Here is a 16,457-nt window from a genome sequence, read left to right as displayed (position 1 = left end):
AACAAGACCAGATGTGGTATACACCTATAACCCGAGCACTCTGGAGGTAGAGGCAGGAGACTCCCAAGTTCAAAGTCATCCTCAGCTCCATAGTGAGTTCCAGGCCAGCCTGGGCTACTGCATGAGACCCTGTTTCAGAACAGAAAAATCAAAGCAATTGGTCAGGTGATGGTGCACACCTTTCGTCCTAACACTCAGGAGGTAGAGACAAGCAGATCTCTGTGAGTCTGAGGCCACCCTGGTTTACATAGTGAGACCCTGTCACACACACACTTCTCCCACAAAAGGAAGCAACTTCTACAATGAAAAATATGAATCAGAATCCCTTCTGCTACATTCCTGCCCAACCCTCTTCCACAGGTAGCAAAGTTGGTTAGTTTCTGGTCATCTTCCTTGTATTTAAGATTATTTTTTATTTATGTGTATGTGTGTTTATGTGAACCATGTGCATGCAGGTACCCACAGAAGCCAGTAGAGGGCATTATATCTCTGGAACTAGAGTTACAGGTGGTTGTAAACTGCCCAGTGTGGGTGCTGGGAACCAAACTGAGGTCCTCTGTAAGAACAGTAGACACTCATAACAGCTGAGCCATCTCTCTCCAGACACCTTTCTTGTGTTTCTCTAATAGAGACACAGAAATGTGTGTTCATTGGTGTGAGCACACACATGTGGGCTGAGAAGTACATTAGAAGTTTTGGTGCTGGGAATGTTCTCTTATTTTGGTGTTGGTTATATGTGGTCATTTTGTGATATTTCAAATCATAATTGTAACATACACTTTTCTGTATTTGTACAGTTGACCAATATGCTGAAAAAAAAAAAAAAAAGATTAGCTGAGTGTGGTGGTACCTGTCTGTAAACCCAGCACTTGGGAGGCAGAGGCAGGAGGATTAGGAGTTCATGGTCATCCTTTGCTCCTAGCAAGTTGTAGAGAACAGCCCGGGCTACATGAAACCTTGACTAAACAACAAAACCCCAAACCAGAAACAACCTAGTTTCAAAGCAAAATTCTAGGGCCAATGAGATGGTTCTGATGATAAAAGCATTTGCCAGGCCAACCTGACCACCTGAGTTCGATCCCCAGATTCCCCAGTACAAGAGAACCAAATCCTGGATGTTGTCCTCTGGCCTCCACACATGCTGCACCCTCACAATGATAATTATAATAAAATTCTAAATTCCTGTATTGCTAAAATTGCAGAATCCTTTCTGGTCTAGATTTTATCAATGATTCTACCTCAACACAATACTGAGTATTTAATCTGTATGCCACACATGTTCTCACTGAGCTTAAACATCACCAGCCCATTTATTTTAAGATGAATCTCACTACTAGATAGGCCTTAACACTTTCATCTTTCTGCCTGAGTCTCCCCAGCAGCTGGGATTACGGATGTGTATCATATCCAGTTTTAACAGCTTTTTTTCTTTTAGATCAAATAAAAAAAATGTTTTCAAAATTTTTTCCTATACCCAGAAAGTTTTCCCCATGTAGAAACAAATTATTATTCTCTTGTGTATTTATCTTTAACAGTTACATCAAATTACAGGGTGTCGAAATAGCACTGTAAAACTCCACAGATTTTAAAGAAGTTTCTTGTTTGGTTCTGCTTGAGGCAAGATCTTACATTACTATATAGTCCTGGCTACCTGGAACTTGCTATGTAGACCAGATTGGCCTCAAACTCAGAGATCTGTTTGCCTCAGCATTCCAAGTGACAGGACTACAGCTGTGAAACACCATATACAGCCTAGATTTTAAAGTTTTAGTTAACAGATAAGGCTATGCCATAGAAGTTTGTTTTGTTTGTTTGGTTGACTTTTCAAGACATGGTTTCTTTGTGTATTCCTGGCTGTTCTGGAACTCGCTCTATAGATCAGGCTGGCCTTGAACTGCCAGAGATCCTACTGCCTCTGCCTCCCGAGTGCTGGGATTAAAAGCATACACCACCACCAGCAGCATAGAGTCTTTAAAACCAAATATTTATGTGGAAAAAGTCTTTGGAATATAAAAGCCAGATACGGTGGCTCATGCCTGTTATCCTAGCACTGGAGAGGCCGAGGCAGAAAGATAACTGAGAGTTTAAGGGTAGCCTGGGCCACATAGTGAGTTCTAGGACAGCAACTTGAGTTACAGAAGCACCATCTCAAACAAATCTTTGGAGTATATGAAGCAGGAAAAATGACTGATGTCACATTCCATCACTATGACAAAATACCTTTGAAAAGAGCATAAGTATCTTTTTATTAATTTCTTAAATTTTTTTTAAAGATTTATTTATTTATTATGTATACAGTGTTCTGCCTGCATGCCAGAAGAGGGCATCAGATTTCATTACAGATGGCTGTGAGTCACCATGTGGGTGCTGGGAATTGAACTCAGGACCTCTGGAAGAGCAGTTGAGCTGTCTCTCCAGCTCCCTTTTTTTATTAAATTTTAAAAATTTCATATACTACAGAGTGGTGCACATTCCACAGATGATATGTGGAGATCAGAAGACACTTGCAGAGGTCTGTGTCCCCCCTCCACTCTATGGACGCAGGGATTAAACTCTGATCCTCAGGCTTGGAGGCAAGCCCTTTACCCACTGAGCCCTCTCGCTGGCACCGTAGTGTGAGGATTATTCTAGCCCACAGCCACTTGTCCCTTGCCTCTATTGTGGCAGGCAATGCGTGGAGGGATAAAAAGGCTCGACTCACGGTAGACAAGGAGGCAAGAGAGAGGAGCCTGGGGACAAGATGAGCTCTTCAAAGGTACATCTCCCATGACCTACTTCCTCCAATAGGAATCAACTTCTAAGGAATCAATAACAGCCACCACCCCCCAACTAACCCAAGAGCACTACCAGGGAGAGCAAGTATTTAAAAAATAAACCTATGGGGATATTTCAGATTTAAATCATAACAATAAAGACAACAAGTCCATCTGAAATGACTAATAGGCCAAATGTGGATGTCTTTTCTCAGCTGAATTTCAATAAAAACACCACCTTATTAAGGACATTCTAAAACAAGCATTAAAAACTGAGTTCATTAAAAGGGCAGAACTGGTCACACTTGCTTTTACCTATTCACTATTCTAGTGCAATTGCCAAGTTTTAAAAACAGCTTCTAATTTGGGGTGGGAGCAGGGAGGTACATGTCTGTAACCCCAGCATTTGGAAATCTTAGGCAGGACAATCCCCAATTCTAGGCCAGGCTGGGCTACACAGCAGAATTTGGTTTCAATGTTAGGCAAGAGGTACCAACTAATGCAGCAGTGGTATGAGTGTTAAGGGAGTAATCAACCACTTTCTGATTTAATCTGGGGCCCCACTCCCCAAGAGGATATCCAAGCTTGGTTCTGTAAAACTGGCCAAAAGCCCTTGGCCAGGGAAGTCATGTTCTTGTGGAGAATCCACTATTGTTCTGCAAGATAGTCATGTTGTCCAACTGCTGTCTAAGTATTATATTTATGGCTGTAGATTTGTGCTGCTCTCAACCTTGGTCAGGGAAGCTTCTGCTTGCAGTGAGGAATGGTTAATTCAGAGACTTGCACCTTATCAAAGTGATGGCTGAGTGTTCAGCTCTGAATGGGACACCTAGATCAACATCTGCTCCTTAAGCTCAAGGAAGATCACCCAAGATGGGGCAGAGATAATGTAAACACTGGGCAGGACTGTTATTGAAGGCTGTCTTCTGGATTTGACATAGCTGCCACACCTTCAATTTACAGTAGCCATGCCTGCAAAGGTCATGGGTCAACATTCCAGCAGGGATGGGAAGGGGCTCACAAGGCCCCACTCTTAGCTAAGGACTTTGGACGATTTTGTTGCTGTGGGAAGGAATCATTTTTCTCCAGGCAGTGGTGGCGCATGCTTTTAATCCCAGCACTCAGGAGGCAGAGGCAGGCAGATCTCTGAGTTTGAGGCCAGCCTGGTCTACAGAGCTAGTTCCAGGGCAGGCTCCAAAGCTACAGAGAAACCTTGTCTCTGAAAAAACAAAAACAAAAACAAAAACAAAAAAACCAAAACAACAACAAAAACAAACAAACAAAAAAAACCACAGAAAGCAAAAAGCAAAGGGGTGGGGAAAAATTAGTACTGATCCGGAACTCCCAAATTACATTTGCCTCTGAGAAATATCAGAATGCTTTGTAATCCTATTAAGTCAAACAGTTCAAATTACTAACAAATTTCATTCCTTATCTGACAAATCAAACTGGAATATAAGAAGAGGCAACACGTTGTTTGACCCTGACTGCAGAGAATAAATACTTTATTAACTGATTACAGTTGAAAGTCACGAACAAAAAGGAGTCTATTAAGGCAGAGCCATATATACATACATACATACATATATGTATAGACAACTGCAAAGCCGCTCTCTCTTCACATGTTCCTAACTCCCGCAGCTCTCACCCTCAGGTGGTGTGCTTTCTTTCGTGATTAGAGGAGCATCTTGGCCAATGGTTCTCGTCCTTTCGATGGTGACTTCAGAATCACGGAGTGAGACGACTGTGCCTCAGGTGTGACTACACTGCCGTTGGTGTGAGACCTGACAGCTGATCAGTGTTCTTCAGAAAAACATGGTATCTTTAAAAATGATTGGAATAGTCTTACCTAAAACAAGTTTAGACTTCTGAGTTAATCAACTGCCCAAATTACATATTTTTCTGCCCTTCCCTAAATGCTCCTGTACGGCTTATATGGCCCACAGAACAGGATCACCTAGTTCTATTGCAGTCTTATACAGTTTGAGATTGTTTTTTTTCAAAATCCAAAATTACTTCCTTTTGCAGAACAGCAATGCAAACAATTATTCTACATAATGTAAAATTGTCTTTCTTCTGTGTCGCTCCTCTTTTCAAAATGGGCAGCCACAGGGGAAAAAAAAAGGGACATAAACTTTGTCTGTAAAAGCTTCCAGTCCCCTAATTCCAACTTGGAGGAAAAAGGCAGAGGCAAGCTGACGTTACCCAGAAGAACGAACAAATGGCTTTGTTTGGTATCTTCAGGAGGCTTCTCCTTCCGTAGGAGACGTAGGTGTCGTAGGAGAAACGGAAGCAGGTTTCCGTGTGATTCTGTCTAGCTCTGCGTGAACGTCTGAGAGCACAGGCTTCTGGCCTACAGTGCATTTCAGAAAGAACAAGAGTTAGACACAGTCTTCTCCCTAAAACTGGCCAATGCGTTCACTGGCTTTACACTTTCTCCTAAGGCTGCCCTGAGTGGCTAAGGCAGACAGCTGCTGAGTTCAAGGCTGAGGAGGCTCCACAGCAAGACCCGGTCTTGGGGGTGGGGGTGGCAAGAGAAAACAATAGCTAAACAAGGTGGCCCATACCTATAATCTCAGCACTCAGGAGGCTGAGAAAGGTGAACTGCAATAAGATCACAGCTAACCTCGACTACATAATGAGTTTGAGGCCCTATCTCAAAAAACAAAAACAAAAAACCCCAAAAAGGGGTTGGGGATTTAGCTCAGTGCTAGAGCACTTACCTAGCAAGCGCAATGCCCTGGGTTCGATCCACAGCTCCAAAAAAAAAAACAAAAAAAACAAAAACCCCAACAATAAAAAAATGCTATGTAGCCTACTAAATTATATAAACATCCTTAAAAATACAGGTCCTCCTTTAAACTGAGGGCAGTGCACTGGTAGCTATCATTTAACCTCACATGTGGGGTTGCTGTTTCTATTTTAGGGCACAAGGCAGTGAACAATCCAGTCAACAGCAGAGCTGGAGATCTGGAGAGAGGAGTGAGAACTGCCTCAAAATGAGCAGTGAATAGAGGTCAGAGGCCCAGAGCCCTCCTAACCTGCCGAGGGGTAACAGGTCCAACTCTCTGAGACTCCAGCCATTCTCCAATCTTTAAATATAGAGGTTGGTGTGAAGGCTCAGCAGGTAAAGACACTTGCCAACAAGACTGATGACCTGAGTTTGGTCCTTGGGACCCAAATGATAGAAGAAAACTGAAACCAGAAAGTTGTCTTTTGACCTCCCCACACAAATTTAACATAGAATCAGGACAAGACCCAGGAACTCCAGTCTCAAATATTGCCCCAACTAATTAAAAATGTAAGTTCACATAAAAATTAACATTCATAGCAACATTATTCAAAATGGCCAAAAGAGAAAGAAGGAAGAAGAAACAGCAGCCAAATGAAATGTGGCTTTTATGCACATCACTAGGGTGTGTTATTGAGCCATGGAAAGAAAGGAAGCTGTGACACAGGTCACTACATGAAGGAGCCTGAGAACACAGAGAACGAGACACACTGCTAAGACTGCAGGGGCATGACGGCCAGCTAAGCAGCCCCAGACAAGGCAACCAGCGGCCTAGACACTGGAAAGCATGTAAAGTTTGAATTTCTTCTGAGAGATGAACATGATCTGAAATTAGATTCTGGGACAGTTTCTAAAGCCACATGTGACTTCATCTGTCCGTCATACCCAGTAAGGCTACACTCCAAGAACAGTGCCCTGCTCAGGAAGCTCTACCTGACTTTTTGGCGGAGGGTGGCAAGCCGGTGCTTCCCCCTGCAGCCCCTCCTCCAGGACTGCCCCCGACCCCGGGGCCTCCAGGGGAGCCAGTCTTCTTACTCAACAGACTGTTGAAGAAGTTGGCCAGGACACCTTCGCTCGTTGCTCCAGCTTTAAAACAACAAACAAAAAGCATTTTAGAACAAAGATTCCATTTTTTCATAAGTTATTACAAACTACTTATACTTTCATCAACTCATACACAAAAGTAATTGCAAGGATAGATTTTTACTCTTAATTTTATTCATTATTATTGTGTATGTGTACTATCTGTCCTTCTGTACACTGTGAATGTGTTGCTCTCACCGGTTGATAATAAAGCTGTTTGGCCAATGGTGAGGCAGAATAAGGTCAGGTGATACAATCAAACTGAAGATGGAGATGAAGAAGGGCAGAGTTGGGGCAGATGCTGTGAGCAGCCCATGAAGCAAGATGCGAAGGCACCAGTAAGCCAGGGGTCATGTGGTGATACACAGATTAATAGAAACGGGTTAATTTAAATGTTAAGAGGTACTCAGTAATAAGCCTAAGCCATCAGCCAAGCATTTATAATTAATATAAGCCTCTGAGTGGTAATTTGGGAAGCAACTATTGGGTATAATCAGGCTTACAGGACAGAAAGCTCCACCTCCAGTTACATATGTGTCTGATCTATAGATCTATGTGTGAGCGTGCGGGTGGTAGTGGATGTGGCAACACTGTACATGTGTAGGCCAGAGACAACTTGATGGAGCTGGTTCTCTTCTTCACATTTAATGTGTTCAGGGTCTGTACTCAGGTAGTTGGGCTTGTGCAGCAAGTACTTTATTTGCTAAGCGATCTTGCCAGCCCTAAAGCGGTATTTTAAAGGGCCAAAAGTATTTTTTATTTTATTTATATTATAGTGTGTGTGTATGTATGCATGTGGACCACATTGTGTAGGAGCCCACAGAGATCAGAAGAGGCATCAGATCCCCTGGACTCAGCAGCCATGCAAGTAATGGGAACTGAACCCAAGTCCTGAACAAGAGCAGCCAGTGCTCTTAACTACTGAGCCATCTCGGCAGCTCTGGTCCAAAATCATTTAAACATATGTGTTAGATGCTAATATATCTTTCCCTTCCCTTTTTAAATTCTTATTTACTCATTCATTCAGAGATCCACCTGCCTCTGCATCCAGAGTGCTAGGGTTAAAGGCATGTGCCACCACTGACCAGCTACCTCTCCCTTCTAAAAGAGCTTCATAATCTTTTTTACATTTAGAGTGTGTGTGTGCGTGTGTGTGTGTGTGTGTGTGTGTGTGTGTGTGTGTGTGTGTGTAGGTTACAGGACAACTTGCAGGAGTGGTTCTCTCCTTCCACCATGTGGGTAGTTCTAGGGATTTAACTCGGGTTGTCAGGGTTGGTGGTAAGTGCCTTTACCAGCTAAACCATTTCACCAACCCTAGGTTACCTATTAACTATCAGAATTAATTTCTCCAATGTCTCCCATAGGAGAATAAGTAAAGCTTTCACCATGAACACAGTGATGTACTGAGAAGACACTGTGTTTTTACAGCTGATTATGAGCTCCTATCTACCAAACAAAGCTAAGGAGTATGGAACAGAAAAGAAAAACATTTTAGTAGATTCCAGACAAGCATATTCATTATAAAATGTACTGCACTGCTTCCTCCAAGAGACAGAGCTATACCTTTCATGTTCGGATCAATTTTTTTTGATCCTGCAGGGATGGGGGACACACTGGCAACATTGGATGACACAGATCTGTTTGGTGTTCGAGGGGAGCCTCCAGGGACTCTTGGTGAGGCATCCTAGGTAAAAATGAGAAAAGTACAAATACTAAAAATTAAAACCTTCACAATATTAAAAAAACATTCTGCTACCATCCCTACCTATACTACTAGCTTTTACACTACAACTCATTGATAAAAATGCCAATAATCTCGGTCTCATTATTAGGAACAGCACAGACCCATCATGTTTAGGATACCAATCACTGCACTAGTGGAGAGGGAGTAATGCACTGGATAATGAAGTGCAGCTCTGAGCACAAGCTTGGGAGACAGAGCTCGTTTCCCAGCTGCATGATCAGGAAGTCATGATGTCCTCCTAGTCCCATGACCCATCTATATCGTGGAACTATTCTGTAACAGGACTCCTCTGTAAGGCTGTCTTGAGGGTTTGTAAAAGAATACACACACAGTTTGTGTGGTGACATACAGTAATACACAGGTATAGAAGGAACATGGAAGAGATTTTTACATTTCAGTGTTCTACAAAGGAGTACAGATTCTCTAAAAACATCTCACAATTCCAGAAGAATTACCAACTGAAGTTTATATTGAAGCATACACACTGTGTGTGTGTGTGTGTGTGTGTGTGTGTGTGTGTGTGTGTTTAAGAGAACTACAACAGCATGTATTGAACATTAATAGTTTTGTCAAAGTCTATAATACTGACCACAGGCCTTCCAGCTGCAGTTGGTGGTTGCTTTGCTAAAAGGGACTGGGGGGAAAAAAGAATTCTAGTTTAGACATGCATAGCTTACATTACTGTCTTTTTAAAGACAATATACACAGTTTTTTTTATTTTTTAAAGACAGGGTTTCTCTGTAGTCCTGGCTGTCCTGGAACTCATTCTGTAGACCAGGCTGGCCTCAAACTCAGAGATCTGCCTGCCTCTGCCTCCCGAGTGCTGGGATTAAAGGTGTGTGCTACCAGCACCTAGCCACATCTTAATTTTTACATCTGTATGCACAGTAACCTTAAAAGTAACCATGGGCCAGGCATAGTGATATACCTTTAATTCCAGCACTTCTAGCCCTCAAGAAGAGGCAGGTAGATCCTTGTGAGTTCCAAGCTAGCCTGGTCTACACAATGAGTTCCAGGCCAGCTGGGACTACACAGTGAGACCGTGTGTCAAGAATAAATAAATTAGCCAGGTGATGGTAGTGCCCAACTTTAATGGAAGGTAGAGGCAGGTGGATCTCTGTGAGTTCAAGGCCAGCCTGGTCTACAAAACAAGTTCCACGACAGCTAGGACTGTTATACAGAGAAACCCTGTCTCAAAAAGCCAACCAACCAACCAATCAATCAGTAAGTAAATAAATAAGAAGCTGGGAAGGTGGCTCAGCAGTTAGGAATACTAGTTGCTCTTCCAAGGACCCGGGTTCAATTCCCAGCACCCACACAGTAGCTCACAACCACCCAAACTCCAGTTCTAGGAGATCCTATAGCTCTCTTCTGACTTCCTTGGGCAGTAGGCACACACATAGTACACATACATATGTGCAAGCAAAAAACTCATATACAGAAAATATTTTTTTTTCTTCTTTCTTTCTTTTTTTTTTTTTTTTTTGGCCCGGAGCAGAGGACCGAACCCAGGGCCTTGTGCTTGCTAGGCAAGCACTCTACCACTGAGCTAAATCCCCAACCCCTCAGAAAATATTTTTAATTAAAATAATTTAATTTTTAAAAAAGTAAAAGCAGCTAGGTGTTGGTGGCACATGCCTTTAATCCCAGCACATGGGAGGCAAAGGCAGGTGCATCTCTAACCTGGTCTACAGAGTGAGTCCTAGGACAGCCAGGACTACACAGAGAAACCCTGTTTCACAAAACTAGAAAGTAAAATAAAATAAAAGCAATCTCTGGCGTGATGGTTAAGAGGGTAAAGACATCTGCCATCTAGCCTGATGACCTGAATTCAATTCCCAAGAGGACCAACCCCCAAAACTCATCATCAGTGGCATGCATGCACACCTCACCCCACCTGATACACGTTAAATAAACAAATAATGTAATAAAAATTTAAGGATATGATAGACATATAGATATGCACAGGGCTTGAAGGCAAGTTAAATCATCTTTGCATAATTAATTCTACAAAGACCACCCCTAATATGACTTCATACCTGTAACTTCATAAGAAACACTTGGTCATCTTCTGCCATGATCTCCTTTTCATGCACAAACTGAAAGGAGTAAGGTGAACGAAAGGAGTAAGTTGAATACATTTTGCTACCACCACCCATAACTGTGTGTCTTAGACTAACTGAAAGATAGTTCAAGAACTTGAACTTTATCTCTTCTTACATAAGTGATGCCCTAGCGTGGTGTGTAATTTTGCTAGCTTTATACTGAAAAGCTACACACAACCAGTGACCAGGACCGAGCTGTATCCCCAGCTCTGACACTCTCCCTTCCTGTCTGAGCGGCCACTCCTACAGCAGACCCTCAGGCCCAGTCTTCTAGTGGCACCACACCCTGCTCATCTCCACACTTTCCATCACCACTCACGACCCATGTATTAGAGCTCATGTTGTTGTTTTAAGGCGGCATCTCACTCTGCAGTCCAGGCTGGTTTGGGACTCATTATGTAGTACAGGCTGGCCTCAAACTTGTGGCAATCCTCTCAGCTCTGTTTCCAAAGAGCTGGGATTACAGGTGTGTACCACCAGGCCCAGTTATATACCTTATTATTATTATATGTGTATCCTTCTCCTTCCTGTTAGTACTTTGTACCTAAACAGTGCCCGAGTGCAGTGAATGAAAGAGAAGGACGCCTAAAGCGTAATCATGTTGGCTAAAAGGGGGGTGGGGGAGACGGCTCAGCAGTTAAGAATGTGGACTGATCCTGCAAAGGACCTGAGTTAGGTTTCCAACACCAACACTGGGAAGCTAGCAACTCAACTCGCTCTAACTCTAGCTCCAGGGGATCCAATGCCCTCTCCTGACCTCTATAGGCAACTATGTTCCTGTGTACATACACCCACACCAACACACATGCCTATATACAAATAAAAAGGGGAGCATTTTTGTATGGTTTTCTTTTTTTTATTTATTTAATAGATATCCAAACCAAATTAACATGCTGATTCATTTTTCACTGGAGCTTGCTTTTCTCACTACTTAACAACCCACACACAGAAGACAGAAGGTTCATAATATTTATTATAGCAATATTATTTTTTCCTAAAATGCTGCATTAAATCTGAGGAGAATTGCATGTAAATATTCATTTTATGTCACTTCCAGAAACATCTATATCTGTATCTACCGAACATTACCTATGTACAGCTTAATACAAAGTCATGATGTATACCTTAGAAAAGTACCTTCTGGAACCTGATTTAACAGTCCTAAAGTAAAACCTTAGCCAAGACTAAAACAAAATGGGAAGTTTTAGATAGCCATGAGCCAGTACGGTGAGTATGCCTCAATGGGTAGAGTGGAGGAAACTACTGTAGCGTTGCCTTGGCTCTGGGAAGAGCTGTAGCCTCCCAAGTCCACAATCGCCATGTACTCTAAGTGCCCAGGATCCACACGTCCACTCATGTGGCTTCCAAAGTATGTTAAAAAGTGATTCAGATCCAGGGTATGAAAATATAAGGAGGGAAAGACTAATGTTCAGCAGTTGAGTAGTCAGCTGACATTTGCTGGGACAGGTGCATATGTGACACACCTTCTTCTGTACCCTTAACATTACAGATGACAGATTAACTCTCAGCTTAGGTCTAGATACTAAGACCATTTCTAAAGCTTACCTTTCGGACAGGAGGTTTGGTTATGATATCTTCAAAATTATCTTCTATTTTCAAAGTTTGAAAATTTTCATGTAATATTCCTATTTTCTTATCATTATCCCACCCTGCTGGACTGGAGAGAAATGCACATAAAACTATCAAATAATTACACTATCATTTTTTTCACTTAACCCATGGAACATTTTTGGGGAGTTAAGGGAGCACAGCACTACGGATTGGACATGTGGCAGCTTAGTGCATGCAGTGAAGTGCTCTACCATTGAGCTAGAGCCCCAGGGATCAATCTCGGGACCTCATGCATGCTAGAGACGCATTCTAGCAGCCCCTCCCACAAAGGACTGTAAAACCAAGTCCACACTCCATTTCGGTCATCATATACTGTAACAGCTGAATACACAGATGCACTAAAAAGGCACCTCACAGACAATTTAGCTAAAACAGCTCAGAACTTGCAAAAGACAGGCAGTAAACTGAAAGGCAGTGAGATGTAGGTCCGGACAGGTTATAAACAAACTATCTATCCCCACCCACTTGTCACGAGGGCCTCCCAGTCCCATCTCAAAACGGAACACGGAGCCTGAGCAACAGCACATTATAAACTGTGCTTGAGCACACTTACATAAACACTGCATCCTTTTCCACCACCACCGCAGGGATCTTGTAGGGGAACCCATACAGCTTCTGGACGATGTATTTATAAACTAAGTCTATGTTCTTGTTCTCTTTTACTGAAGTGTAAATAAGCGCTGCACCATCTAGTCATCTCATTAAGGAAAAAAGCATGAGATTCATGAAGGTACCATAAACCATGTTTTCAGCTTAACATGCACATCCATATGCACAGTGGCTTAGGAGGAAGTATCCAGGGTATCTAATATGATGATACACTTAGCAAGAAGTTCTGAATTACCCAGCACTGAAGAAGGAGAAGCAGGAGGACCAGAAGTTCAAAGTCATCTTCAGCAATACAGAGAGTTTAAAGACAGTCTGTGATATGTGAGACTGTCTCAAAAAAATTTTTTTTCAAAAATAAAAAATACTTACGTGCTATAAGGAAAATAAATTTTTTTTTATAATTTAGTTTAGGAGGGTAGGTGTTTCATGAGGCTAAGAACTATAAGTAAATTTAACAATAATGATACCACTACCATATTTAAAGCACATGAAAATGCTGGGCATGGCAGGACACATCTGGAATCGCAGCACCAAGGAGGCTGAGGCAGAAGGATCATTAGTTTGCAGCCAGCCTGGATCACATAGTAATGCCTTGTCTGAAAGGGGAATGAACGGGAGGAGATCCTTAAGAGATGGTATGAGGGGTAAGAGTGCTTCCTGTGAAAGCAAGAGGACCCAGGTTCAAATCAAGCAACCATCTGGATCTAAAAGCTAAACATGTGGGAGGCCAAGACAGGTGGACCCCAGGAGCTTGTTGGCTGGCCTAGCCTGACTGGTGATCTTCAGATTCAGTAAGAAACCCTGTCTCAAAAGATAAGGTGGGCAGCAACAAAGAAGACACCAGCATTCCCTGTCTGTTACACATATATGGCATGGACAAATACAACACACACACACACACACACACACACACACACACACACACACACACACACATACACACGGACAGACAGACTGACTGGATGGATGGATGGATGGATGGATGGATACAGCTTTTTGGATTTTGAGATAGGGTTTCAGGATGTAGACCAGACTGGCCTTGAACTCATGATACAGCCCAGGCTAGCCTCAAACTCCATTCTATTGTCTCAGCCTCCTAGGTGCTGGGATTGCAGGCATGCTCCACCATGCCTGGCATAGTTTTCAATCAGGTAAACTGACAATATACTACATTGTAATTTTCCACATATACCTGTGTATTAGTTGCTTTTTTGTTGCTGTGGTAAAGCACCAGAACCAAGGCAACTTATAGAAGGAACAGTTTATTTGGCTTACAGTTCCAGAGGGAGAACAGCCTGGCATGGCAGGGAGGCATGGCAGCAAGCAGCAGGATGGAGCAGGATGTCAATTCACATCCTTTACCACAAGCACAAAATAGAAAAAAAGTCTGTGTGTATTTTAACGCTAAAATCAATCTATCCATTTATCTATCTATCTATCTATCTATCTATCTATCTATCTATCTATCTACGGCATATACTTAAAGGTATCATACGTAATTTTAGGTAAATATAAAATACTGTGGTTCCTAGGCTCTGTTGGGGGCTTGCTTGCTTGCTTTTTCTCTACAGTTTAGCTGGTTGATATGTGTGGAGAGTGTGTGTGTGTGTGTGTGTGTGTGTGTGTGTGTGTGTGTGTGTGTGTTTTGGAAACAGACTGTGTAGTCTAGGCTAGCCTAGAACTTCAACCCTCCTGTGTCAGTCTCCAGGTGTTTGGGTTACAGGCTGTCCCTCTACACCAAGGCCATCTGCAGTGACACACTTCCTCCAACAAGGCCGCACAGTCTAACCTGCTCCACCAGCACTACAGCTGGGAAGCAGCATTCAAACAGATGAGCCTCTGGGGACCAGCCTCACTCAAACCACCACAACCTGCAATTACCTTCTTAAGCACAATTCTTTCAATGTGGCAAATTAACGTTACATATTTCAATGCTTGCCTTCACATGTAACAGAGCAGGCAAGAGTCATCAGTTCTGCCCCTCTTCCCAATCTTTCCCCCAGTTTTTTAATGAACCATCCCTTTAGTGTGCTACTATAGACAAAAAGAGGCTTCTGTAATGACCCTTTTTCTTCAGCTCACATGAACTGACTTCAGAAAAATGATGTGTCTGTTCAAAAAAAAAGTCAACACTGTAGATGCTGACCCAGATGGCTTTTTTCATGGGGAGATGCCCACCCAGAGCTGAATGTAGAGGTACAGCCCATATCTCTCTCTCTCTCTCTCTCTCTCTCTCTCTCTCTCTCCCTCTCTCTCTCTCTCTCTCTCACACACACACACACACACACACACCCCCCAAAACTCCAGAGAAAATCAGCCAACCCCCTCCCCCAGCCTGGGGATGTCCTGCTCATTCTCTCACTGGACACCTTTTGTGTCCCATAAAAGCCCTTTGTATCTCTGTGCCCTTCTCCCAAGACAGAGACTTGAGAACAAACCTGCTCAGGACCAGCTTTGAATAAGTCTGTTTTCTCCCATTTACTTCTGTCTCCATCTCCCATATTTTCAACAGAGCAGAGAGCGCAGCACAAACTTAACACTACAGGAACACCTCAGACACCTGCATGTAAGTGACCTGGCAGGTGGACCGGTGGACTAACACTCACAGACTTTCTAAAGTCATCCTAATGGGTCTGCTTGTGGGGCACTGTTAAAGGATACACTGTAAACAGAACTTGCGGATGTGTGACTGGATAAAATCAAAGTGTTCATCTCTGTAGTCATGCTCTTTCTCCAATACACTAATGGCATCACACTGTGGATATAAAGCAATCGTAAGACGGCATTACAGTAACTTTAAACACTGAAATCCAATAGGATAATGTAAACAACCAACAGTTCAATGTTTGAGAAGAGAACATAACAAGTTACCAGTACACTATGGTAACCGACTAATAGAACCTGGAATATCAACAGAGACATCCTAAACAGCACTGGCTTCTGTGTTACACTCCATCTGGCCAGGATGCTGCAGACAGTTCCACTACATGAAAGAATAAAGACCAACAGACTTATGTCCAGTTGTCACATCTGCCATTCAGCCACCAATCTCCTAAATGAATGAGCTCATCCAACCCGACGTCAGCTCTACAGAACACAGCTATGTATTCCCTTCCACCCGTGGCCCTTCCCTCTTTCCTGGTGCTTCAATCACCTCATCACAGTCTCACCATAACAAAGCGAGGCTGCCTGTGAAACACCACCTGCACAGTTAACAAGAATAGTTTTTCCTTGCTACAGAAAAACACTAAGGACAATACCACGAGGCATGTTCAAACACCATGACATCCAAATAATCTCACTGAAACCCTTCCAAATTCAAAGTGTAGAATATATGGGCTGAAGAGATAGCTCAGGGGTTGAGAGCACTGGCTCTCTTCCAGAGGTCCCAGGTTCAATTCCCAGCACCCACATGACAGCTCACAACTGTCTGTAACTCTAGTTCTAGGGAACCTGACACCCTCATACAGACACACATGTAGGCAAAACATCAATGCACGTAAAAATAAATAAATCTTTAAAAAAAAGAAAGTGTAGAATATAAAAAAATAAACACTGTATATTGTTAATTATTATACGCAACAGTCTGGAATCAAATTTCATATATAGATTTGTAACACATGCATACATTATAGAACAGTCTTCCTAGATAATCATGAACACTAGCTTGACCATTTTAAATACTACTGGGTGACATTTCAAATGATTAAAGACATTTTATTATACTGTTGACATACTGG

General features: G+C 42.6%; 1 protein-coding gene across 1 annotated transcript in view; it reads right to left on the bottom strand.

Annotated features, from left to right (window-relative positions):
* Nucleotides 1-4,742: 4,742 nt before the first annotated feature.
* The window catches only part of Dync1li1 (dynein cytoplasmic 1 light intermediate chain 1), a 32,914-nt gene continuing 21,199 nt past the window's right edge, over nt 4,743-16,457 (bottom strand). Inside the window, exons 6-13 of the mRNA XM_059268820.1 lie at nt 15,379-15,472; nt 12,662-12,797; nt 12,043-12,154; nt 10,411-10,470; nt 8,961-9,005; nt 8,191-8,311; nt 6,478-6,630; nt 4,743-5,106 (exon numbers count right to left, since the gene is read on the bottom strand). Coding sequence (XP_059124803.1) covers nt 4,994-5,106; nt 6,478-6,630; nt 8,191-8,311; nt 8,961-9,005; nt 10,411-10,470; nt 12,043-12,154; nt 12,662-12,797; nt 15,379-15,472 — 834 coding nt within the window. The 3' untranslated portion in view covers nt 4,743-4,993. The remainder of the gene's footprint in view (nt 5,107-6,477; nt 6,631-8,190; nt 8,312-8,960; nt 9,006-10,410; nt 10,471-12,042; nt 12,155-12,661; nt 12,798-15,378; nt 15,473-16,457) is intronic.

The sequence above is a fragment of the Peromyscus eremicus genome, chromosome 7 (genome assembly GCF_949786415.1).
Source record: "Peromyscus eremicus chromosome 7, PerEre_H2_v1, whole genome shotgun sequence".
In the NCBI taxonomy this organism is placed as follows: domain Eukaryota; kingdom Metazoa; phylum Chordata; class Mammalia; order Rodentia; family Cricetidae; genus Peromyscus; species Peromyscus eremicus.
This window is presented reverse-complemented; position numbering and strand designations above follow the sequence as displayed.